Source organism: Crassostrea angulata, unplaced genomic scaffold (genome assembly GCF_025612915.1).
Source record: "Crassostrea angulata isolate pt1a10 unplaced genomic scaffold, ASM2561291v2 HiC_scaffold_272, whole genome shotgun sequence".
Classification (NCBI taxonomy): Eukaryota; Metazoa; Mollusca; class Bivalvia; order Ostreida; family Ostreidae; genus Magallana; species Magallana angulata.
In genome coordinates this window covers 181,501-206,884 of record NW_026441825.1, presented here as the reverse complement: position 1 = coordinate 206,884, position 25,384 = coordinate 181,501, and the positions used below count along the sequence as shown (strand labels likewise).

Here is a 25,384-nt window from a genome sequence, read left to right as displayed (position 1 = left end):
TGAGCAATTTCATATCACTTAAGTAAAATAAATATATAAATAAGAGGAATAGAAAGCATACTTATTATAATTTTAATTAAAACAAAAATATTACTCTGTTTTCCAAAGAAATCTTCCCCTCTAAATTTAATATAGAGATTATTGCTAGAATTGCCTCCCCTTGTTGCGCTCTCCTGTAGATAAGGTAAAATATCGCATTGTTTACATAGACGACTTTCAAGCAGAAGATACCTACTATATTATGTGTGATTTTAAGAAATTTTTACCTACCTGTGATTGTAACTCTTTTGATACGACTTTTTACAGTATATTTGAGTGTGAAGGAGACCTTTTTAATCATTTATGTAATCTTAATAGTTCTGGTATACCATCGCCCAAAGAATTTTTTGTAAGCTGTCCGGAGTTCTTAGTAATTTTATACAGAACAGGTTTTTTTGTAATTGACAAACATGTACTACGTTTAAAAATCTGTGACAATCACCGCAAGAAATTGGGTGTGCTATGGAGGAGATCAAAGAGAACGTGTTCATATCCAGGGCATAAAGGACATTCAAAAGCGGACCGAGGGGCGTCTCCTGCACTGTGTAAGGAAGTCTGGTTGCAGACGGGGCAGACATTGCCAGTTGGATCAGGTATTTGATTTGAAAACGACATTAATAGTATTTTTATTACTGGAATTATAGAAAAATTATGAGGTGAAAAAAAATAAGAAAATAAATCAACAAGCAGACACAATTAATGTTGATAATTTTTATGATTCTCCCATTTCGTCATGAACGTGTTTTTCTTTGATAACCCATCAATAATGATAAGATAAGTCTTAATTAAGATTGAGAAAAAAAATCTTTTTTATTGCCAACCATACAATTTTAAACAATGTATGTTAAGTAGTATTTTGAATTTACCTTTCTTACATGTTAAAATTTTTTGCTTACTGGAACTCATGATCATTTCTTTTACAGCCTTATGTAAAAAATGCCTATTGAAGCATAAAAAAGAAGTAAATCATGATGAAGAAATAGGTAAATTTTGATTTTCATATTCATTAAATGTTATGAGGTTGATATAAATCAATTGATGTTATTGTTGTCAATCCTTCATTCACATGTACAACTAATTTGGTATAATAAGATTTACTGATTGAGAGTAATGATCATCAAACTATTTCTGTAATATTAAAAGGCCCTATATCACAATAGCATGGCTTATAAAATGTGTGTAATGCATGTATTTTTTGTACAATTAGTTATTCTTCCTGTGAGAAATCATAGATATATAATTACAAAAAATCATTTGTTATGTTTAAAATTGACAATTACATGTACTTCATCAAGGTCATTTACATGTTTTTTTCCTGCATGTGAACATTTATTATTGTTAGGTATCGTTCGACAGATTGCAGATGAATTGAAAGAACTTCAGTCCAATGAAGCACGCCTTAATGCTGCACAGCACACAGAGAAGATTGCAGGTTCATTATACAATGATTTTTTTGGTTATATTTTCCACTTCATTTTCAACTTGTATGTACAAAACATACCTTTTTTGAATTTGAGAGACTCTTTAATCCTTAATACAAAAACTTGCTACAGATATAATTATTTTATCAGTGTACAAAATCAATGGTTAATACATACCATATCTACACATAATCTAATAACCTGCTTTACTGCATAAGATATAATTGAATGATAACTATTTAATGACTAAAACAGTAATATGAAATCCACTATCCTGCTGACTTTATGTTTGTAAATTTAAAGTTTTTAATGAGAAAGTGATAATGATTAATTTAGAATTTGAAATGAGATTTTAAAGTTATCTAAGTTTCCCTATGATATACTTGACATACTACTTGTTTTTTACATAATGACATTTCTAGATAATTTTGAAAAAAGTATTGATGTTTTGGTTCATCATTTAAAAATTATATCTAAGTTCACACTTCAAAAATAATCTGAGAGGTTATTTATTAACAAGCGGCCCTTTAAAATTGTTAAATTCATGACCAGTAGCTTAAGTTGGGTCAGGGATTTAGTGTGTAGTAGGGCTTAATTGAGAATGGTAATTGTATTCTTTCCTAAAATGTTAGCTTTATATGTCATACTGTGGTAGAGCTCTGGCTAGTGGGTTAACCCTTTAGCTCGATCAGTAGAATGCTGCAGGACTGGCGTGCCAGAGGACCCAGGTTCAAACCCAGCAGAGGCAAAAAGTGTCTCTGTTACATCTGCTGCCAAACATGCATGAGGCCTGGGAATTCTCTGGCGGGTGAAAGAGATTGTCTCTAGTACTTAGCCTCATAGATGCTGGCACTCCAGGAGAGTCAGGGACGCCTCTTTCCTTGGAGGGGGACAATGTGGTACGTAGAGTCAGGTATATGGCATTCCTACTAACTCTGGCTAGTGGGTTAACCCTTTAGCTCGATCGGTAGAGTGCTGGACTGGCATGCCAGAGGACCAAGGCTCAAACCCCAGCAGAGGCAAAAAGTGTCTCTGTTACAATACATTTACTGATTCCTAGCTTTAACTCACCACCGTCGTTAGAACTATAATTCTCTTTTTAGCTGCTACTCACTTGTAATAAGAAAAAAGGTAAATGGTTGTTTTTAAGTCACTTGATATTTTCTATTAATCTTGGGACGGGCTAGAATTAAACGCAGGATAAGATATATCTGTATGTCTCCTTGTCACAGCTTTGAAGCTAGTCCAGTCATAATACTTAATTCAGAAGTTTTCTCAAATGCTTTTTTTTTTATTTTCCAAAGGAATTTATTTTTCCTTTATTTTTCAGATAAAGAAGATTCCTTTTGCTTAGAGTTGGACATAAATATGGAATGTAATGAAATGGAAGATAGTTTCCATACACAGACAGGTAGTTATATATTCCTCATCATTTACTATCACATGTCAATATAAGATCACATTTTATGGAAGAATTTGATATGAATCAACACATACTAAACATTGAAACACATTGATATTTCATAACATTTGCAGGCTCATATTATATTACAGTCACTCAAACATTCTACTTTCCCACTTGAATGGTGAGTGAATGGTAAGCCCACTCTTAGCTAACAATGAGCGCATATTGAACAAAATTTGGTGGGTGACTTTGAACAGTGAGCGAATGCAAAGCAAAATGAACGCAAGGTAATTGATATGTAAACGGTGAGCGCGAACAGTGCAGATAGCCTAAGTGAATGCACAGTGATTGCACTGTGTGCGCATGCCTAACGCATGGAAGTATGGGAAAGTAGAACGTTTCAGGAACTGTATTACCAATAATAATATGTACTGTATACGGAATACATGTACATGCAGTTGAGTTTTGCAGTAGCACATTACATGTAGCTACTTAATAATACATAAAGTTTAGATTTCAATGTCAGAGTATGATATATAGATATTTTGATTCAGATCATATCATAACATTTGATACATATGTTGTGTCAGTAAGTTAAATATTATATTTGTTACTTAGCTGTAAAATGAACAACTACCTATAACCCATTTATATGCTGAATGTTTCGTATTGAAATGTTCATTTGTACATGTACATGTATAAGCTCAGGGGGTTAATTTATTTGTGCACATTCCTCGTATAAAACAAAAGTTCAAGAGATCTTATTTATTTATTCATAACCTTTCACTGGTTTCTGTCTGTAGTCTAGTTGTTTAAAAAAATTGATTTCTTCTCAAGAGCCACTGAACAATTTAGTTTTACCAATCTTAAAGTACATCTCTAGCTATGTTTAAGTTTACCCATTAGTTCTATGTCATATTCAATGTAAATGAAAATAAGGATAGGAGTCACCAAAATTATATTTTAACAACTACTTCACCAGAAGTGGTAGTACAACTTTGATCTATTTTAATCTAATATGGATGAAATATAAAAAAAAATATTAGTTGAAAAATATCTGATTGTTCTGCATGATGATTACCTGTTCCATATTACACTATTCATCAGATTCAATGTGTATATTTAATGCAAACATTAGGGTTATTTCAACTGTCATTTTTAAATACAGGTAGCAACTCTCAAGCAACATCATGTTCCAACTGGTCACAAGAGTGCAAATCCAGTCGAGAAATATTCAATGAAGCAATGGAATCTCTTTCAAATGGTCAGTACAAGCCTCTGAAAACCCAGCCATCCCAACCTTTGGCAGAATTGAGTAGTTCTTCTCGAAACTATTATATTCGACAGACAACATCAGCTTTAAAGTTTATATGTGAATCAATAGCACCTGGACAGGCACTTTATCTACTTGAAGAGGTAATTTTGAGTACCCAATCCCCACAACATGATAAAAAAGCCAGACCAAAGACGGATGCATTAACAGAGACTGTCATAGAGGCTTATACAAAGGCAGATGATTACAATACAAGAACTCAAATAATCTCCCTAATAGCTAACAAGTACACAAAGTCACTTATTGATGGTCTCTCTGTCCATAAAATTGACTCGGCAAGAAAGCATGCATCTACTCATGGACCCGGCCAGTACATTGCACCACCAAAAGTGACTAGAGTGAGGCTGACTAAAGGACGAATTCAGCACTTCATAGAATTCATCTCAACACCATGCTACCTCCAAACAGTTGGATTTGGTTCCAAAGTTTTAAAACTGTCATCTGGTGTCCAAGTCAAAGTGCCGAAAGTGATCCGAACAATGTTAGCATCTCGGTTGATAAATGCATACAGTTTGTACTGCCAAGAAAATTCATTAAAAATGCCATCACGTGCCACCCTGTTTAAAGTCATCAAAGCCTGTGCAGCATCACAACTCAAGTCATTACACGGACTAGACAATTATGCCAGTGAAGGGCTTGCTGCTATTGAAGTTTTCGAGAAGACCATAGACAAATTTGTTGAACATGGATTGCAGCTTGAAAAGGCCGTTGAATTAAAAGGAAAAATCAATAGTCTGCGAATCTTTTTGAAACATGACTTTCAAACCCACTTAAGCAATAGCAGTACTTGTATTCACCATTGCATGCAGTATGCACTGAGCGACAAAACAATTTGCGACCATGAACATACCAACTTTTGCACTTCTTGTGAGAATTTAGATGAAACCAAGGAGTCAATTGATCAATGTTTCAAAAGTTTGCCATTTTCTGACGAACAGATCAGAGAAGAACTTCAATATGACATTGAATCATCTAATGAGAAAATCATCAACTGGCGCAACCACTGCATTAGATCAGTGAATCAAGATCTCTGCAAAAAGGATTCGTTGAAACAATTGAAGGAGAATCAAGTATTCATTATTGCTGACTGGGCCATGAAGTATCTTCCTCAGTCCTTCAGAGAAACACAGAGCGAGTGGTTCGGTAAGCAAGGATTGAGTTGGCATGTTTCATGTGCATTGTTTCCAGAAAAGGAGGAGAGTGATGGTGAGAAAACATTTGAAATAAGGTCATATGTACATCTTGTTGAGAATGGCACACAGGGATGGTTTACCGTTTCACAGATCTTGCATCATACACTTTGCATGCTTAAAGGGCAAAAACCAAATCTGAATGAAGTCTTTATTAAGTCAGACAATGCTGGTTGCTACCATTTTCTTCCTTTGATGGCATACCTGTGGAAGAACAGAAGTGTAACTGACATTACTGTGAAAGAATTTAACTTCAGCGAAGTACAGTCAGGCAAGGACATATGTGATGCAAGGACAGGAAGTTGCAGGTTACATATCCTTAATTACATTAATGAAGGACATGATGTGACAGATGTGTTCCAGATGAAGAATGCCCTAGAGGGTCATGATGGTGTTGTAAACACATATGTATCAATCATTGATGTGTCCATGGAAAAGCAGCCGAAGCTATCAGGCCAGCTGAAGGGATGCTCCATCACCCAGTTCAACAACTTTATTTTTGAGGAAGATGGTTTGAGAATCTTTAAGGCTTATGGATTTGGGGAAGAGAGAATATCAACTGAAAGTTTGAATGCTTTTTCCAAACACATGTCAGAGATTTGTGGATATCAGGTAACTCAAGATCTACTTTAAAAATTGGTGCTTGTGCACTGGTTCACATTCACAGTGGTTCATATTAAAGAAATAAAACCAGTTTTCTTGTTAATGTACCTGATAATCATATAAATAAGAATAATCATCAGATGACATGTAATTATCTTTTAAAATAAGAAAATTGTATGTACATGTAAATTTAAAATTCATATATTTAAGACAATTTTTTTTATTTTCAGATTAAGGCATTTCCAACAACGCCCGAGACAAGAGGCTTGATGAAGAAAACGTCTTCTCACCTTCTCTATTGTAAAGACCCCGATTGTGTCAAACAGTTTAAGAAGCAGGATCGTACGAAAGCCGAGAAGGATCATTCGAGATTCGAGATTCGAAATACGAGATTCGAGATTCGAAATTCGAGATTCAATATCTAAATTAACCAATCAAATCAAGGATCTGAAAAAGTATCCTAGCGACATCAAACTGTTCTAAATAAAAATCATACGTACATGCTCTTATATACAAATAAATGCTATGTTCACTTCTCCCTACCTAACTAAATAATTATTTGTATTTACTTTTACACAGAATATCTAAGTAGACTAGTAATAATGCAGTGTGCTTCGCGGATCTAAGTGATTTTGTTTGCCCTGGTGCATTTCCACCTGATGCGTTTGAACCCTAAGGTATTTCACCACCAGTAATAGTTTTAAACCCGGGTTTATTCATGTGTAAAAATGCGGCTATGGTAGAAAACTTCATAAGCGTAGCTAATTTTTTCTGTAGGGGGTCCTAGGCCAATTTTAAAAAATTTTACTATGTAAATTTAATAAGCTCCAATTTTCCCGAGGAGGGGGTCCAGATCCCCAGACCCCCTCCTTTCTAGATCCCCGCATGAAGATTAGTACATGTATCTAAATAATCTAAATATAAATAATCTGTCCTGTTTCACTAATAAATATAAGCATTACTTATCGTTTTTATGTATGCATACAGTGATACACTAGTACTATGATTATAAACAAATCATTGAGATATTATCACATCATACGGAATTATTAATAAATACAATTTTTTTTCCTTTTCCTCAGTAAACAACTTATTATGAATCTTACTTTTGGAATTGTTTTCAATATAGAAGGATACCTACTCTCTACAATTGAAGGTAGGGATGATAGGGTGCCAATTTGTTCACATTGCCGATTTCTTTTGCAGAGAATTGATTGTGCATGAATATTTCAAAATTAATTGTTGTACATCTATTTTGTTTTAATTCATTCATTGATATATCAACAAGAAAGAATAAAAGCATATGTTTCACAGCCAAGTTAAGTTTCTCTGTAGTTTCCTACCCCCTACCCCCCACCGCACCAAAATTGACAATAATTACATATAAGTCATACAAATGTTTACTTTTTTTGTAAGTAAATCTCTAAAGATGTAAATAAGCACTGCAAACAAAGATGTGTGTATTTAATATACTACTACATTACACTTAGCCAGATAAAATGTAATCAGGATGAAGCTACAAGGGGTGAGTGGTGCAAATTTACCAATTTGTCGCCATACACACAGAACACCAAATAAAGAAACTGTGAGTGGTGTGTGGAATGCATAAAAGATGGCGGCAAATCTCAAATAATCAGTGCAAAAACCCACAAATAGGCTGTTATTTGTTACATATCCTGCAAAAACATTGATAAAAAATGTTATCGTCCCATAACATAGCCGATTAAGTTAATGTGTACATATGGTCAACGTACATGTAATTCTAATATACAAGAAGGCGGACGTATCAGGCGGGGATCCAGAAAATTAAATTTCAAAAATGATCGGTTGAATTACATTAAATGCTTTGAAAACTGTTTTAAACTATCGCACGGGTCAAAATGCGTGATAGAAGCTATGTACAGTGTAATTGGAAACTTTCATTTTATATCAATATGTAGTATTACCTATTATAACAAATGAGAGTATAGCACAACTGCCACAAGCAATACATGTCCTTTACCGGCACCACCTCCCTCCCCTTAAAAAAATGAAACAATTGCCGTTTTATTTGCTAAAATGTGTGTGGTTCAAGATTTTTCTAAAGGACATACCCGATTAGAATTGAAAAAGAGTCGTACGTTTAATACTAATTTTGTCAAAATTTTTAGATTCATTTGGTTATATTTTGGTCCATTTGGGTAAATATATGCACCAGCGCAGCTCTAATTTATATATAATCAGGCCATAAATTCAAAATATTTTCAAAAATAAATAGCTTTAAATCCAGTGGATGAAAGAAAAGGAAAGCAAGTCGAACTCGATGAGTGCTAATACCTGTGTTGAATGAATGGTACAGTAGGATATGCGCAAAAAAGTCCCGTCTACTCGTTCCTACCCTTTAATTATTGGAATGTTAAATCCGATTATAAGAGTCAAATTAAAAATCAAGTACGGATATGTACCTGTTTATCAAAAGTAAAACTACTCATAATTTATCTACAGTGCATCGTTATGGAGCCACACAGAAAGTTTTATATTAATTTGCCGAGCCAAATAAAAAAAAAACGGGAAAACGAAGAGAAAACAAAGTGGGGACAGAATAACTGACAAATTAATTAGGACTATATAGCCCCCCCCCCTCTTGAAATGTATATACTGAAAACAGATTATTGACGTAAAACAGCCGCACACAATTTAAAGAAAATTTCATGTTTTTTTAAATCATTTTCGCTAGCTAATGTAAGACATCACAAATACCCCAAACCCCCTCACGGAAAAGGAAATGCTAGGTGATGAGAGAGAGAGAGAGAGAGAGAGAGAGAGAGAGAGAGAGAGAGAGAGAGAGAGAGAGAGAGAGAGAGTCGATGTAAATCACAGGTGCGCTTACACCGTTAAAATTAAAGCTTGCTAGTTGGTCTGCCTTACCTTAGCTACCTCCTCTCTTTTCTCGTTTTAGAGGGTTAATTATTGTCTATATATGCTTGTAACAAATCAAATCAATTTCAAATTCTAAATCAAACTGAATTTGTCACTACAAAACTCTCTCTGTATGTCTGTCTGTCTGTCTGTCTGTCTGTCTGTCTCTCTCTCTCTCTTTGATTAAACAGATCTTTCTTCGCGAGCCGATTTTTACACAGTTGGGGCGAATACACTTCGGGTTAAAATTGTCCGGGGGGAAATACATACAGGGCAAACAAAACAACAAAACAAAGATTCGCAAAGCCAACTGTGTTATTTCTAAGTTAATTGTTTATACTGTGTGGGGTTAATTCATCAATGTTAATTTAACCATTTTATAACCACTATATAAGAGCTATTAAGACATTTATTTGTAGGAAAGAGCATGTACGAATGATCTTTATTTAGAACAGTTTGATGTTGCTAGGATACAGGTTTCAGATCCATGATTTGATTGGTTAATTTAGATATTGAATCTCGAATTTCGAATCTCGAATCTCGTATTTCGAATCTCGTATTTCGAATCTCGAATGATCCTTCTCGGCTTTCGTAGGATCGGCTCTTAGATCACCTGGTGAAAGGGGATCACCTATATGATTCAGACAAAACAGATAGCACTGAAGATACCACTAAACGTTTATGGGCAGAGAAGTGTGTATCCGTCAGAGGCAACCAGCATGTAACTTTACCTGAGACAGAACTGATTGATCCCTCATTTTCATTTACTGAACCTGCAGGGTATGCCTTGAAAAAGCGGAAAAGGGGGACCCGATTCTCATTTAAAGTAAAAGATTACATCTTAAATATCTTTGAAGCAGGGGAAACAACTGGAAAAAAAGCAAATCCATATTCAGTATCCAAAAATATGAGATATGAAGTGGACGAAAATGGTCATCGCTTATTTAAACCATCTGAATGGCTCAGTCAGCAACAAGTTAGAGGTTTGTTTGCAAACTTTGCAACTAAGAAACAGTCAGCCCAAGGAGCCAAACGGTTAAAGTTGGAAGAGGCAGAAACAGACTACGATGAAGACCTTCAGAATACAGTAAGTGCATTGCTTGCAGCTGAACGCATGGATGTGATGGCCACAATTTGTGATACATTTTGATTCATTTTTATGTATGTATTATGACAGAATTTAATTGATATCTTACAACTGTAACACATTTAAAAATTTATCTTGTATTTCAAAGTTAACAAAGTGCAGTTTTGCATTTGAGTAAATGTTAATGAAGATACAGAGAAATTGTTGTGTTCTCTGGTTCTGCCTCTTCCACCTTTAATTGAATTATTTGACAGGTTGCACAGTATCAACTGTAATAGTTCTATATCTTTGAATTATTGATGTTAGTTGTCTAACAGAGCTACATTTGTAAATTGGATAAAAGTTATTGTATAGCACTACATGTATGAATTGATTGTAACATTTGTCTAAAAGCATTTGTCTGTAAGTTTTCTAAAAGTGCTACATGTATTGATTGTTGATGTAAGTTTTCTAAAAGCCCAACATGTATTGATTGTTGATGTAAGTAGTCTTAAAGTGCTACATGTATTGATGGATGATGTAAGTAGTCTTAAAGTGCTACATGTATTGATGGATGATGTAAGTAGACTAAAAGTGCCACATGTATGAATTAATGATGTAAGTAGTTCTAAAATGCTACAATTATTGATTCATGGTGATGTAAGTTGTCTAAAAGCACTAATTGAATTGATGGATGATGTAAGTTTTCTAAAAGCGCTACATGAATTGATTGATGTTTTTGATTTATTGGTGGTTTTCTATAGAGCTACATTTATGAACTTATAGAGTTTGTTTTCCATATCCCTACATATATAAGATTAATGGATCGAATTGATGATATTAGTTGTCTAAAAGTGCTACATGTATGAGTTAATTAATGGTGTTAGTTACAAATAAAACTACATTTATGAATTAATGGTGTTAATTTCTAAAAACATTACATATATGAATTGATGATGTATGTTGGCTAATAGATATTTGAAGAGCTGTTAGATATTTGAAGAGCTAGACATGTATGAAACAATGATATTAGTTTTACATATATTTAATATTGCTACATATATGAATTGATAATGTTAGTTTTTTAATAGGATACATGTATGATTTGATGTTGTTAGTTATCTTATATCACTACATATTTTAATTGATGATAATAATTGTCTACGTTGAAACTGATAACACTTTTACACATTTTCTAATCTGTTATTGGTGTTTGATTTGGCAAAAATTTTTAGAAGTTATTGATTACTGAATAATTTAATTAACAAATTAGAATTCTTGTATTTTATATTAAAAAGTTCATTGGTACCTTTAAAAAAATGTATGACACTAAAGCACTGTTACAAGTATTCCTTCATTAAACAATGTACTGGTATGCATTATTTAAACTTTTTTAGATTAATACAGGTATATATGTAGATATTTTGCCCCCTGTTGATTTGTAGAATTAATTAATTAATCGTAGTCATGAGAAGACTATGCATATCCCATATACAGTCATTACAAGAGTTAACTCCCCTTTAGTATTATGATTTCATTTTTGCTGTCACTTCATATGGAATTTACTGATAATGTATAAACTAAATAAGGTAAAACCATTACACTACTCCTATACAATAATGATGGTATGATAACATTTTTACCTCTAGAACATTTAAGATAGTATTTTTACTTAGTCTAGTTACTGTGTCTACATATGAATATCATTGTGACTACTTTTTTGCGAATAATTAGCTATATGAATCAAATAAAAAAACCCATGTATTTTAATATTACATTGTATATGTATGAAATGTGAAGTTTCAATGTTACAGTTCAGTAAAATATTCTTTAATTTACTGATGTCAGCTTTTTTCCTCGATACATAGTGTAACAATGCATATATAATGCTAAACTACCGGTCCCGGGGAGTTTTTGAAAGTCGAAAATTGTTTAACTTAAAGACAACATATTCCCAAAAGTATTGAGAGTCCAAAGACAGATTTTGGATATAATGTAAATATTAATGTCCTCTAATAACTGAAAACAGATTTGTTGAATTTGAAGTGCCATTTTCTGAATTTCAGGCCTTTAAAAAATGTTTATTTTCCCAATTTTACAAAAAGTTGAAAACATGCCAAATGTGTGACCTATCTGCACTTAAATGGTCGTATATCTGGGAATCATCACAAAATAAGTTGAACAAGTGTATCTTGTTTCTACTAACTCTAAATGACTTTTTGAGTTTATAGTTAATCTGAACTCAGAATTTCCAACAAGAAATCTGTGAATTTTGCATAATTTTATTCTTTAATGAGACAAAAATGCTATTTTTAGTTACAGAGCTGTAGAACCATGTTATAGTGACCACACCAAAAAAAAAATTCTGGCAATGTAGTTCATATAGGTGCACATAGATACACACAAAATATGAAGTTGATCAGAGAACCTTGCCCCCACCACCTTTTGCATGGTTTTCTCGTAGACATGCTCTTAAATGTCGATCTGCTTACCGTAAAACACTCGCTGATTAAACAAAATATCCATGCCTGTATTATCCTGAATAAATCCTAACTGACACTCATCTAAATCTTAGATATCTGTATTAAATAAGTCTTATTTCGGCATTGTTTACACTGCATTCCGATGATTTGTCTCCCGACATGATCTTCTCTATTAAACATGCTTGTGACGTCATCAATGTTAATTATACGCAATAGAGAGAAATCGAAGCTATATTCAGTTAGAAGAGTTTCTAGTGATATTTTATGCCTGTAGTTTTTATAATTTAAACCAGAGATAAAGTTAAAATCGACATATTTCTGAGTAAAATATGACATCATGCTGCTTATTGTGACGTCATATCGATCAGAGGAATTTAGTCGCATTCGTTGCCTTATCATACCCGCAATCTTATTTTTTTCTATGATATATCTCTCATTCAATTTATACATTACCATATAACTACTAATAAATTACATTGTTTACAAGATGCAGAAAAAAAAATTAATAATGAGTATCTCAAACGCCATGATTTGAACAAATTAGCCTCTTAACCATTTGAAGGTTCTCGCACACAAGTTACAGCTTTTTTTAGGCATATTTTTTCTATATCTTGTAAATTTACAAGAATTCTTTATTATTCCCCCTTAAATAATATGTTTTACGGTGATACCGTTCTGGCGAGCGCAGCAAGAATTATACACATACCTTGCATCATTGTCAACTTATAGTTTTATTTAGGTATCAACGAACGTCAAAGAATTTTTGAGAGAGTATATTGCTCTACAATAAGTATGCCAAAGGTTCTAATTTTAATGGTTATGATACATACAGCGCAACCCACTTCCCAGAGAGAGAGAGAGAGAGAGAGAGAGAGAGAGAGAGAGAGAGAGAGAGAGAGAGAGAGAGAGAGAGAGAGAGAGAGAGAGAGCCCGGTACCTGTTTGTAGGTGTGTAATTTCCCACTTTTAAATTTAATGGTCTGACTATATCCCATATCTACATAATTTGTTTAACTGTTTATTTTTTTTTTTATTCCTTTTTGATTTATTTCAAAATGTCCTATTGTTTATTTCCTCCCTACTCATTCATGCACAATTAGCTTTAAAATGGATCGATATGACAGTAAAGTATGGCTCTTGCTAATATATATACATAAAATCTCTATATTAAAAAAATTAAAAACAAATCATACGTCAATGAGGCAGGTATCGCAGTCTGTACTGAAATAGCTAGTACACGCATTACAGATGTTCCACCTCTTAATTTATCGCGGGAAATATAGCGCGAGTGCACTGTGACGTCATCCATGACTTTGTTCGTCTTTGTTTACTTTTCTCGACTCATTACGGAGGTATGGAAGCATGTAACAAATCTTTTGAGTCTCGCCAAAGCATATGCGGTACTCAAAACGTGTCTTCAAACTTTAAGTCACTGTAAATTACGAGGTAAAAGTCGGCCATTTTTGGCATAGCACCACGGGTGAAAACATTAGAGAGCATTATGGGACGTAGAGAAAAAAATTTGTTTGATGAACTGTAGGTTTAGCTCGTTCTTTTTCCCGCGCACACTGGTTCTTAGAGCTCGCTTCGCTCGCCGGCGCGCAGCGCTGGCGAGCTGCGCTCGCTTTAAGGAGTCCGTTTTTCTAACAAAATCTAATTCCTCAGGACAAGCAATATTAAAAATGTATGATCCCAAAAAAAAATGTCATTGATTCTTCGTATAATGGGCATTTCTTACGTATTATTGACCAGTCAAAAACAGAAGAGATAAAACAATACCTGATTGAGTTCAATTCTAACATAGTCGGGATTGGTTTCCGTTTTGTCGATGGCCGACACAAGTTCACACAGCAGTTCCTGTTTCCGGTAGTTGACTCCCCGACATAGCTTGGGTCTGTGTCTACATTCCCGGACACACTGCTGTTGTCCAATGATCTCCAACACCCGAACAACGGAACCAGGATACCTCTCACCGGGAACAACCGCAGATGTCACCCCCTCGTACAATGATACAACACACAGCAGTACTGTTGTAAATGTCACTTCATTCAAATATTTACTAATCAGAAGGTGAACCATTCTGTGCTTGTTTCGGATTTAAGTATGAAATTAAATGATTGTTTTAAGGTTTTGTTTTTTGCTTTGCTTTAACAATTGCACTTTGTATTAAATACCACCAGCCTATTACGTGCATCTTTTTCGCAGCAAAAATATAAATTAAAATTGAATCAATTTTTATTGAAGAATTCTCCTTGAAAAGCTTTTAACGAAATTAATAATATATATTAAAAGATTCTCTAGAAAAGCTGTCTTTGAACAATGGAATCGACAAAAAACCCATTTCAATGAACGATTATATCGTAAACAGAATGGGATATTTTTGCAAGTTACTTTGTTCTTTATGATATTTCTACATCATTTACAATCAATTTCCCTTATAGCTGTTCTTTTAACTTCTGAATTCAAAATCTGATGGTATTTCCAATAATTATAAGACATCGTTGCCATTTCTGTATAATCATTGTTCCCTTCTGTTAATTGACTGTACATCTACTGTACAGAGGCAATGTACTCTACTGACCAACACTGTACCCCACTGTACGAGATTTTAACAAACCTTGCATTCTTCTGTCACCTACTGCAACATTTATTTTTTTATAATTTGTAAAAAAAAAAGTAACTGAAATTTAGTTTCTTCCAAAGTCCATATTTGATACCAAATCCTGGATTTTTATATTTTGTTTTTTTGCATTCCCCATTATTACTTAAAAGAGAGAACAGGCTTCTATTTTTTTTTTTTTTTTTTTAAATTTTTTGGCGAAATAATTATTACATACACATATTTAATAGAATTATTTCCGATGTAAGTGCAACATATGTATGTAAATTGCAGAAAGTTGAAGTTGTTTGTACCATTAAGTCAATACAGTAAAATTAATATTATTTTTTTAACAATGAAAAAATATTATTACATGATTGCAGAAAGTGGAGGTAACCGTTCACTCCCGACTTCGAGCTTAGTTAGTGAAATTTATATTATATTTTCGTGTTAAGTCTTTTTTGGTTCAAAATCAACTAACTATCAACTAGTTGACAATATTTGATCTACACATTATCGGCCAATAATAACTTTTTTATTAACGACTGGTGGTAGCTTAACAAATGCAGTACACATTAGAGTGTACGTGTAACTGCCATACAAATCGCAATTTATTTTAATTTTCCAACGGTGTCTTACATTTCACCAAGTGTCCCTGTACAAACGTTACCAAGCAGTCAAGGACAATGTCTGGGAAAATGGAAAAAATCTTATATCAATTGTTGTAACATTATAGAAAGTGTAATGTAACATTTGAAACATGCATTTTTTTTCTAAGCGTGTTTATTGAAACCGCACATGCCATAACCGACTTTATGTGTATACTACCCGTGTGATACACCCTCGTGCAGGTATGTTAAGGCTTCCTACAGCGATGTATAGAAAAACATTTGTCTGTACTTCATACAATATGGCGGTACACTTAACTTTGATATCACAATCTGCATTCCATTCGATAGTACTCAGGGAATGTATCGTAACGTTGATATTGAAACATTTATTAAAACTACGTGTTTCCTTTACATAGATGTTGCTGTTAATCGTAATGTAGACAATAGACCTCATTTATTAGATATTCTTACTTCACACAAATATTGCTTATGATCAAAGGGTGTGTCATGACCTTGACCCAAGGTTAATTGAGGAAGTTCAAGGTCATTATTCTAAAAATGCTAAATTCTGTCTGTGTCATGTCTTGTATTAATGTAAAAATTAGAAGCTAAAATTTGACACAAAGCTTGCTTGTCTCAAGCCACAAAAAAGTATTTTTAGATTCTCATCCCCGTCTCTCTGAAAATGGACTGCCCCGATGAAATTTTTTTTGTTGGGGAAAAAAATGTGTGGAAAAAATATTCGGAAAAAATCGGGCTCAGAATACCAATAAAATGTTTAAATATTATATGGCTGGCTGACGTGTGGATTTCATTTGATTCAAGTCATGGTTGTTAACGGAAGGATGCAAACGTTCTCATGCATTAACAGTTAACTTAAAATAAAATGGAATTAACGGATATAAGTGGGTTTGTTTACTCCTATTAGCTTTAACAGTTTTGATAAATAGAGCAGTTGTTATTTATAGAAAATGGACAGTGAAATAGATTAATCCAATATTTTCTATAATAGCAAAAATACACTCGTTATGATTTTTTTCTTAGCGGGGGATATCAATTGTGAGCTTGCTCACAGTACCTCTAGTGTTGATGTTAACTATCAAATAGTCGACAGATTATATAATTTAGGTTTATGAATATAAGTATGTTTACAAGGTATTGATTAAAACAAAACAGCTTTCTTACTGATCAAATAAAGTATCTAGCATTGCTGGGAATATATCATCAGTGTGAGGATTGTAGCTTCTACAGTTATTCCTACCTGTAAAAAAGGTTGTTGTTTTTTTATTGACGGTTATAAAACGGAATCAAACCCAACACGTTCTGATTAGGTAAAAGCACTCCAGTGTAATAGGTATTTTTAATAAAAGAAACTCAATATAAAAGTTCATAAAAAGCATGCATGCAGTGTTATAGATATATAACATTTAGTTTAATGTTAAACTCCAAGAATAAGTATCGCTATGATTTCTCACATCTATAAGGAGTGAACCTGAAAGGGTGGAAACGCGCAAACATTTAACATAAAACGGTATCGTATCTTTGATATTAATTAGAAGGATAATCCAAACACGTCAATTTCACATAGAGTAAGAGCCTCAGTTGTCTTGGAGATCTTAACGAATCTTCCCCGTCGTAATGTTGTACAGTCGATCACGACCAGCTGTGATGCGGTACCGGGACCAGCAAAGAAACCACAAGGAGTTTCAGATTCTGTCAACCCTACAGTGACGGTAACGTCCCAAAGCCGTCTGACGCATCTTTAAAAAATTAAAACGCAGGTGTAAAAGTTAACAAAAACATTTAAAGAACAATGTTGTCCAAGTTAAAGTTGTTTCTTCATTTTATTACTCATATGCATGTTATATATTTCTTAGAAATTTAATTACTTCTCAACAAAAACATTTGCAACCAAGTAATAAATTAGTAATGTAGTGTCTCTGTCAGCATACATGATAACGTCACTTTGAACACTTACCTCCTCCTGCGTCAATCCTTCTGTTGAGTATTTTGACAGATATAATGGTATACAGAGTCAGTAGGTCCACCCTCCACCAGGGATTTGTATCGTTTTCACCTGTGTGTGTACACCCTTCTTGGAGAAGGTTTGTACCTCTGTTACCATCTACTGCCAACTGTGCTCCATAAAGTTGAAACGTTGAAGACTGTTCGGTAGGTTTACCCAATACAAGTGCTAAAAGAACTGTCAAAAATGTTTGGTGATTGTGTAAATAAAATACAATGTGATACAGTGACTGTTTATGACAAAAAAAAAATACTTGAAATAATTGTTCATTTTAGATGAACTTTCATTCAATGACTACAATGCCAAATTGTGTTTCTGTTAGAAATTTCAAAAATTTAATTTCATAATAAAATGCTGAGAAATTGACTTTTATTACTTGAAAATTTAGCTACTTTCCATTATAAATAGCTAATACTGAAATATCATGCGATTGAACTCGTATCGACTTTTGCAGCAAACATTAAGGAAGTAGTTTCCTAATGGTTTACGTTGTAAAATTCAAAATATTATTAAGTTTTTTGTCATAAGTAAAATTTGTGCTGCACAAAATATTATTTAAATGATATTAATATAGTTTTGCATTTTTACGCTTTAAGCTGATACAAAAATAAATCTAAAGCAAAATAGAGGACATTTGATATAATTTCCTTAATTGTTTTCTTCAAGACTATTTTTGCAGAACTAAAAAAAGTTAAAGTGTATTTGTTAGTCAAAATAATTTGCATCAGTATAAAAAGTTAAGGATAATTAATATTTAAGCATTATCATTCTTTGTTACATTTAGCGCAAAACCTTGTGTTTTTAGTTTGTTGAGCTTCACCGCCCTTCGTGAGTAAGCATTAAAAGGTAAAAGGAATATTTGATAAATACACAGTAAAATGTGTCGTTTCTATTTAAGTCTAATCAATATATATTTTCTGTGGTTGAACAAAGGCATTTAAAAGTAAATGCTTTTAAATGTTATACATAATACCTAGAAATAAGTGATGTTGAAAAACAAAATGTTTTAGAAATTAATCAATACAACTGTGTGTTTATGTTATTTTTGTAAATACTTCATGATTTTTCCTCGCAAGCGTGGACATATACACTTTACACATGAATATAATACAATGCGGTTTTGTTCATTTTTGTATATTCTGTGTCTAACATTTTTCTTAAAAGGCTTTCTTAAAATATTCGTGAAACTTGAGATACAAAAAACTAAATACATGGCTGGATATTTAGAAGAGCGGACAGCGATGAGAAATCTAAAGAATATGAATACTATATATATATATATATATATATATATATATATATATATATATATATATATATATATATATATATATATATATATATATATATATATATATATATATATGTGAATGTGGCCTTAATTTCCTTTAGTTTTAGTTAGTTATTGTTGTGGTTTTCCCCATATGTATTGTTATTGATGTTTTAAACTTTAAAACAGTTATATCAAAAAGTCCTTTGAATTCAATGCGATTCAACAGATTTGTATAATTTGTTTACAAATTAAACCACTACCACATCGATGTTAAAAGCTAATCCACCTGGAAATGTGATGCCGAATAAAGCCTGTAAAGGTGTTCATTAAATTGGAAAATTACGGCTAGCAATAAAGTATGAAACAAATGTATTTACATGCAGGTAATTCTTACTACATGTGTTTTTCTGAGTAAAATTCAGATTACTAGAAAATCCACCTCTAATACAATGGACTTTGTTACTGGAGAGCGTCACACACTGATCGTCAGTAGTCTTCTTGTACATTGGCAGTCTACAAAACGGTCACGATGGGTAATGAGAACACTTGATTTTTACTTGAATCAACCTTATCATGAACATGACTGATGTCGTTGATTAGCCGTCGCGAATTATTTGCAAAGTTTATTTAAACCATTGTAATAACATCTCTGAAATTTGGTTCGCGAATACTTCTGAATACCATAATTTTAAAAATTGCGTTTCTAAACGGTTAATTACGGTAAATAATATATATCAAAAATGGATTCATAAACAAAATCCCTGAAGAATGTGGTTAGAAAGATCATATATAGAAAGTCAATAAAACGATGTGAAACTTTTCTCCAGATATTTTTAAAACTAACATTAAAGGGGCATGGTCACGATTTTAATCAAATTTAATTTTTCTATTTTTATTGATTACAATACTTTAGAAATGCACTTCTAATGATTAAGGAAAATTTGAATATCTGTTGAAGAGTTATAAGCAAGATATATAACTCGCATTTCTTTACATGAAAACAAGGCTTGGCCTTGTGTTTGTTAATATTAATTATTAACTATTGACTGTTAAAAGCATTATTTGAATTTACTGGACCAAACCAATTTATGTACAGAGAGGTGTTTGAATGATCAGGAAGAGATAAAGTTACAATGAGCATACAGTTACCATATTAATAAGAACAGTTTTAGGAAGGTTCAGAGATATCTTAATTGTGTGCCGCATAATGTTTAATGGGACTTTACAGTTGTTAAAATGTCACAGAATATCAAGAATGAATATCATTTTCTATAAAATGTATTTTTCTTTTATCATTTGTTTAGAAAAAGACTATTCTGTACAGCTTTTGTGGTCAATGAATAAAGATTTTTACATTCCTGTTGCCAAAGTGTGCGGCAAATTAGTAATGGATGAAGACATTCGTTCTTTGAGAAATGATGAATGCCTTACAGACGGGGTAAGAATAGCCCAGATATAGTCACTGAGGAAACTATTCATTTGACGCAAAAAAAAAATAATTGTTTGTTTGGATTTGCCTTCCACTTCATTGAAATATGCCCCCGTGATAAAATGTTATATGCCAAAAAAAGTTTTTTATATGGACATATTTTTTTTAACCAATTTTTAGTTAGTTAATCTTCAAATTTGAAAAAAAAACAACCTGCCATGCTCTTGGGTCTAGAAACCTTCAAGCGGTTATTCCAAACAAACCTGTTTATAAGGATGGCCTGATCTTAAATATAAATATATTGACAACATTTTTAAAATATCTTTATCCTACATTTGCAGCTTCTAGCCTGTTACTTGTCTCAGTTAGTTTATTGCCTTCATGATTTGGGGAGAAGAGTCATTTACTGTAATCAAACGAAGATGACATATATAATCAACGGTACCTTTTTTTCTTTCGGGACAGGATGTAGATTTGGAGGCTGATGGTATATTGGGAATATATCACAGATCACACCATTTGACTTTAGTGGTACGGTTGTCAGTATGTCTCAGACTTTTAAGTTGAAAGCATAAATTACTACAATCATGTATCTTATCTGCTTTTATTTTATTCCACTTATTCAGCTGTCCCACTTTTACCAGCTATCGAAAGACAAATTAACAACTTCATTAATTAAATAAACTATTGATGCATTTTATCAAATTTACATGGATGCATGTTTCCAGGTTGTGGTAGTGAAAAGATGAGTCATCTTTTTTCAACTCTTGTGGTGAAAGAAGAACAGAGATGAGAAAGATTGTGAACAGTTAAAGGTATTTTAAAGGTAATGGAGTAATAAAAAAGTTTGAAATAACTGTATTGTGAAGACTGCAGAAACTGGTCTTAACAATTTATATATCTTTTATATGGAATGGAAATAATAGTCTACAAAATATCTTCCAATTTAGGAAATATGTGAAGGATTACTAGGAGAAATTTTATGTTCAGACAAAGGTTTCTGATTGGAAGATTACATCAACTCCACATACAAATCAAAAAGATGCTTTCAATTGTGGAATATTCTGCTTAAGGGGGAATGGTCACGCTTTTGGTCAAATTCTATTTTTATGTTTTTTTTTATATACAATGCTTTAGAAATGCATTTCAAATGATCAAATAAAATATGAGTCATCGAAGAGTTATAAGCAAGATACGCGGCTCACAATTCTCTGTCATGTAAACAAGGCCCGTGCCCTCTTTTTGTTTACATTGGTTTAATATACCAGTAAAATAAACATTTTTCCAGCTTATTTGTCTACATTTTTATTTATTTTTAGCATAGATAAGCAGTTCTTAATGTTTAACACATTCGTTTTAGGTTTAAAACTGGAATTTTTACTTCAACGTTCAAAATGTAAACAAACGCTTTGTTTACATAGCGAATAATTTAAAGCTTTGTAACTCGCTTGTAACTCAACAAATGACTCTCAAATTTCAGTTGTCTATTATAAATGCCTTTCTGAAGCATTGTAAAATTTTGTAGGTATTGTTTTTTTTTTTTTTTTTTTTTACAAAAAAAACACGTCTCCCCTTCTCCCCAGGGATTGTAATATGGGGCAAATTTAACAATTGAAAAAGAATGATGTCAGCTATATGTTACCCAGACCCAGACAAAGTTTTATTACCTTTTTCTTAATTTGACCTTGAATAAAACATGGTCAAGGTCATATATAAATCAATAGTACACCTAAGTTTATGATTATTGTTCTTTGTTTAAAGTTTGAATTCCTTCTGTCAAAGTATATTCAGGAGTTAAACAATGAAGTTTTTTTCTAATTTGACTTTGAAATAAAAATTCTAGGTCAAGGTCAAAAATTTTGATAAGGTTCAACTAGGTTATATACCATCTATCTATGATACAAGTTTAAAGTCTGTATTTTAAAGGAGTATTGTGTTATGGCCGGACAATATTTTTTATGAAAAGCTTGACCTTGAAGAACAAAATTGGTCAAGGTCAACAATTTTGGTGGCGTGCACTTCTTCTCAATACCATCTACCTATGTTCCAAGTTTGATGTCTTAATGTCAAAGGGTATTATAGTTATGACCCAGACAATTTTTTTTCTCTTAATTTGACCTTGAGTAAAACAAGGTCAAGGTCAAATATTATTCAATAGTACACCTAAGTGTATTATTATTGTTCTTTGTTTAAAGTTTGAAGTCCTTCTGTCAAAGTATATTCAGGAGTTGAACAATGAAGTTTTTTCTAATATGACCTTGAAATAAAAATTCTAGGTCAATGTCAAAAATGTTGATAAGGTTCAACTAGGTTATATACCATCTATCTATGATACAAGTTAAAAGTCTTTATGTTAAAGGAGTCTTGTGTTATGGTTTGGATAATATTTTTTATTAAAAGCTTGACATTGAAAAACAACATAGGTAAAGGTCAAAACTTTTGAATGCGTGCACTCCTTCTTAATACCAGCTACCTATGTTCCAAGTTTGAAGTCTTAATGTCAAAGGGTCTTAAAGTAAATACCCAGACAAAATTTTATTATTTTTTTCTTAATTTGACCTTGAGTAAAACAAGTTCAAGGTCAAATATTATTCAATAGTACACCTAAGTGTATAATTATTGTTCTTTGTTTAAAGTTTTAAGTCCTTCTGTCAAAGTATATTCAGAAGTTGAGCAATAAAGTTTTTTTCTAATATGACCTTGAAATAAAGATTCTAAGTCAAGGTAAAAAATGTTGATAAGGTTCAACTAGGTTATATACCATCTATCTATGATACAAGTTAAAAGTATGTATGTTAAAGGAGTCTTGTGTTATGGTCCGGACAATATTTTTTATAAAAAGCTTGACATTGAAATACAAAATAGGTTAATACTCTTGGTGGCGTGCACTTCTTCTCAATACCATCTACCTATGTTTCAAGATTGAAGTCTTAATGTCAAAGGGTATTTAAGTTACGGCCTGGACAAATTTGGATGAAGAAGAAGAACTAGACACGATCTCGTTGCGAGCAACGAGGAGGTCTTCCGTCTGATTTTCAGAAGAAGATATGACGTCATCGACTTTAACTTTCGACAACAAATCATGATTTGGAAATAGAAGTTGAGAGCTTATACTTTCCTGTAGTGCTTCGTATAAGTTCTCTTACGTTGCTTTTTTTAAATACTTGCATTTCTTCCAATTAAGATAGAAATGATTGAACTTTTTAACCTCTGGCCCCTAAAAACCCTAGTTAGGTAACGCATGAGAAAATCAGGATATTTAAACGTATTATACTGAATTTTCCTTCAATATCCTATTACAAAACATCTCTCAGTAAACGATAAAATAGATAAAAGACTTTAGGATCATCTTGATCCCTAATTTGAAGAGTCACTCCTCCCTTTGTCTTGATATCAAATGAAAGGTCTTTAAATTTTAAACATATTTTGTTGAACAAGTGTTTGGAAATTCCTTACTGTTCATGAAATAAATGTAAAAAATGTTTTAGGGGCTGATCCATTAACCCCTAATAGGGCCTGTTTAACAAATTTTTTCTTCTATACTGCATTTAATAAGATTTTTACTTTTCGATATATGGGTGATTAATTTTACAGACATTTGACCTCTAAAACACCTAAATAGGTAACACACGATAAAATCAATGCATTGCTTGGATACATAACTGTAACATAACATACCTGCTTTAATGACATTTTACAAAATATCTCTCAGTAAAGGACTAGAAGAAAGTCTTTAGAACCCTCTGGTTCTTGAAGTTGAGGGGTCAGCCTCTTTTTTTTCTTAATATCAAATGAAAGGTCTTTTAATTTTAAACACATTTTGTTCAACAAGTGTTTAGAAATTCATTACGGTTCCTAAAATATATGGGAAAGAAAGTTTAAGGGGCCGATTCCTGATCTCCTTATAGGGGCATTTAATGACATTATGAAGGTTTAATATTGTTTAGTACATCATTTTGAGCATCTTTTCTTCTATACTACATTTCCAAAGATATTTCATTTCTGATCTAAGGGTGATTAAAATGTTGGACATTTGACCTCTAAAAACCTCTAATTTATAACGTAACACATCATAAAATCATTAACATATCTGCTTTTATGACCTTTCACAAATTATATCTCAGTAAAGAGCTATTGATGAAAGATCCATTATGAATTTATTGTTTTCCAAAAAAAAAAAAAAAAAACGAAAATGAAAATTGGTCGCGTAAATAAGATCGATGCAATCTATTATATATCAGAAGAATTGAAAAATTTGCAATAATACACGATCAAGACCTACTGCATTAAATACCATAATTAATTTGCAACATTCTCCTCTAAACCGGATGTTGCCTAATCCGGCCAATGTTTTTAGAACCACCAATTTAGACAAGATATTTACAAATGTATTTCGCCTCGTGTTTAAACTGACCCCTTACATCGTAGCTCGTATGGTTGTATTACGACTTTGACATCTGTCCTTTTCATAAGAACTATTATAACAAATAAACTATGTAAACTTCAAAACTATTTATGAACAAATGTACACTGTTCTATTTTCGTTCTTTAAAATAGTCATGCGGTTAGGGCAAGGGATCAGATACGTAATTTTTCACATACACAGTTCGGAATCCAGCTAGATTTTAAATGCGACTCAAATGCATTTCATAGAAGCAGTTCTTTTGTCCATAATGTGTTTAACTAGAAAAAAACTAAATGTTTAAACACTTCCCGTATGTAATCTGGTACCATTTATGTCAGTAATACGCACAAATACCCTGTTTATTTGCCAAATAAAACACAAATACATGGTAACAAGCCTAGCTTTTAACACTCATATTACGCAATACCCGAACAAAATATTATTGTTACGACGTTGATAAGATCATAATGAACAACTTTTGCAGCGACAGCCATATTGAAATCTTAACCGCTTTTGAGTTATAAAGTGAAAACTTTCAAGGGCTCTAGGTCCCTAATTTGAGGGGCCAGCCCCTTTTTCGTGATGTCATACAAAAGATCTTGAA

General features: G+C 32.6%; 1 protein-coding gene and 1 pseudogene across 1 annotated transcript; one reads left to right on the top strand and one right to left on the bottom strand.

Moving 5' to 3' along the window:
- Nucleotides 1-89: 89 nt before the first annotated feature.
- Nucleotides 90-10,039, top strand: LOC128169990 (uncharacterized). Its single transcript, XM_052835993.1, has 8 exons — nucleotides 90-632; nucleotides 963-1,022; nucleotides 1,382-1,471; nucleotides 2,791-2,871; nucleotides 4,034-5,404; nucleotides 5,552-6,000; nucleotides 6,222-6,333; nucleotides 9,534-10,039. Exons 1-8 carry the CDS (start codon nucleotides 242-244, stop codon nucleotides 10,037-10,039), a joined length of 3,060 nt encoding a protein of 1,019 aa, XP_052691953.1. The 5' UTR covers nucleotides 90-241.
- A 7,085-nt stretch (nucleotides 10,040-17,124) lies between these two features.
- LOC128169989 (fucolectin-like) lies at nucleotides 17,125-24,068 on the bottom strand (annotated as a pseudogene).
- Nucleotides 24,069-25,384: the final 1,316 nt, after the last annotated feature.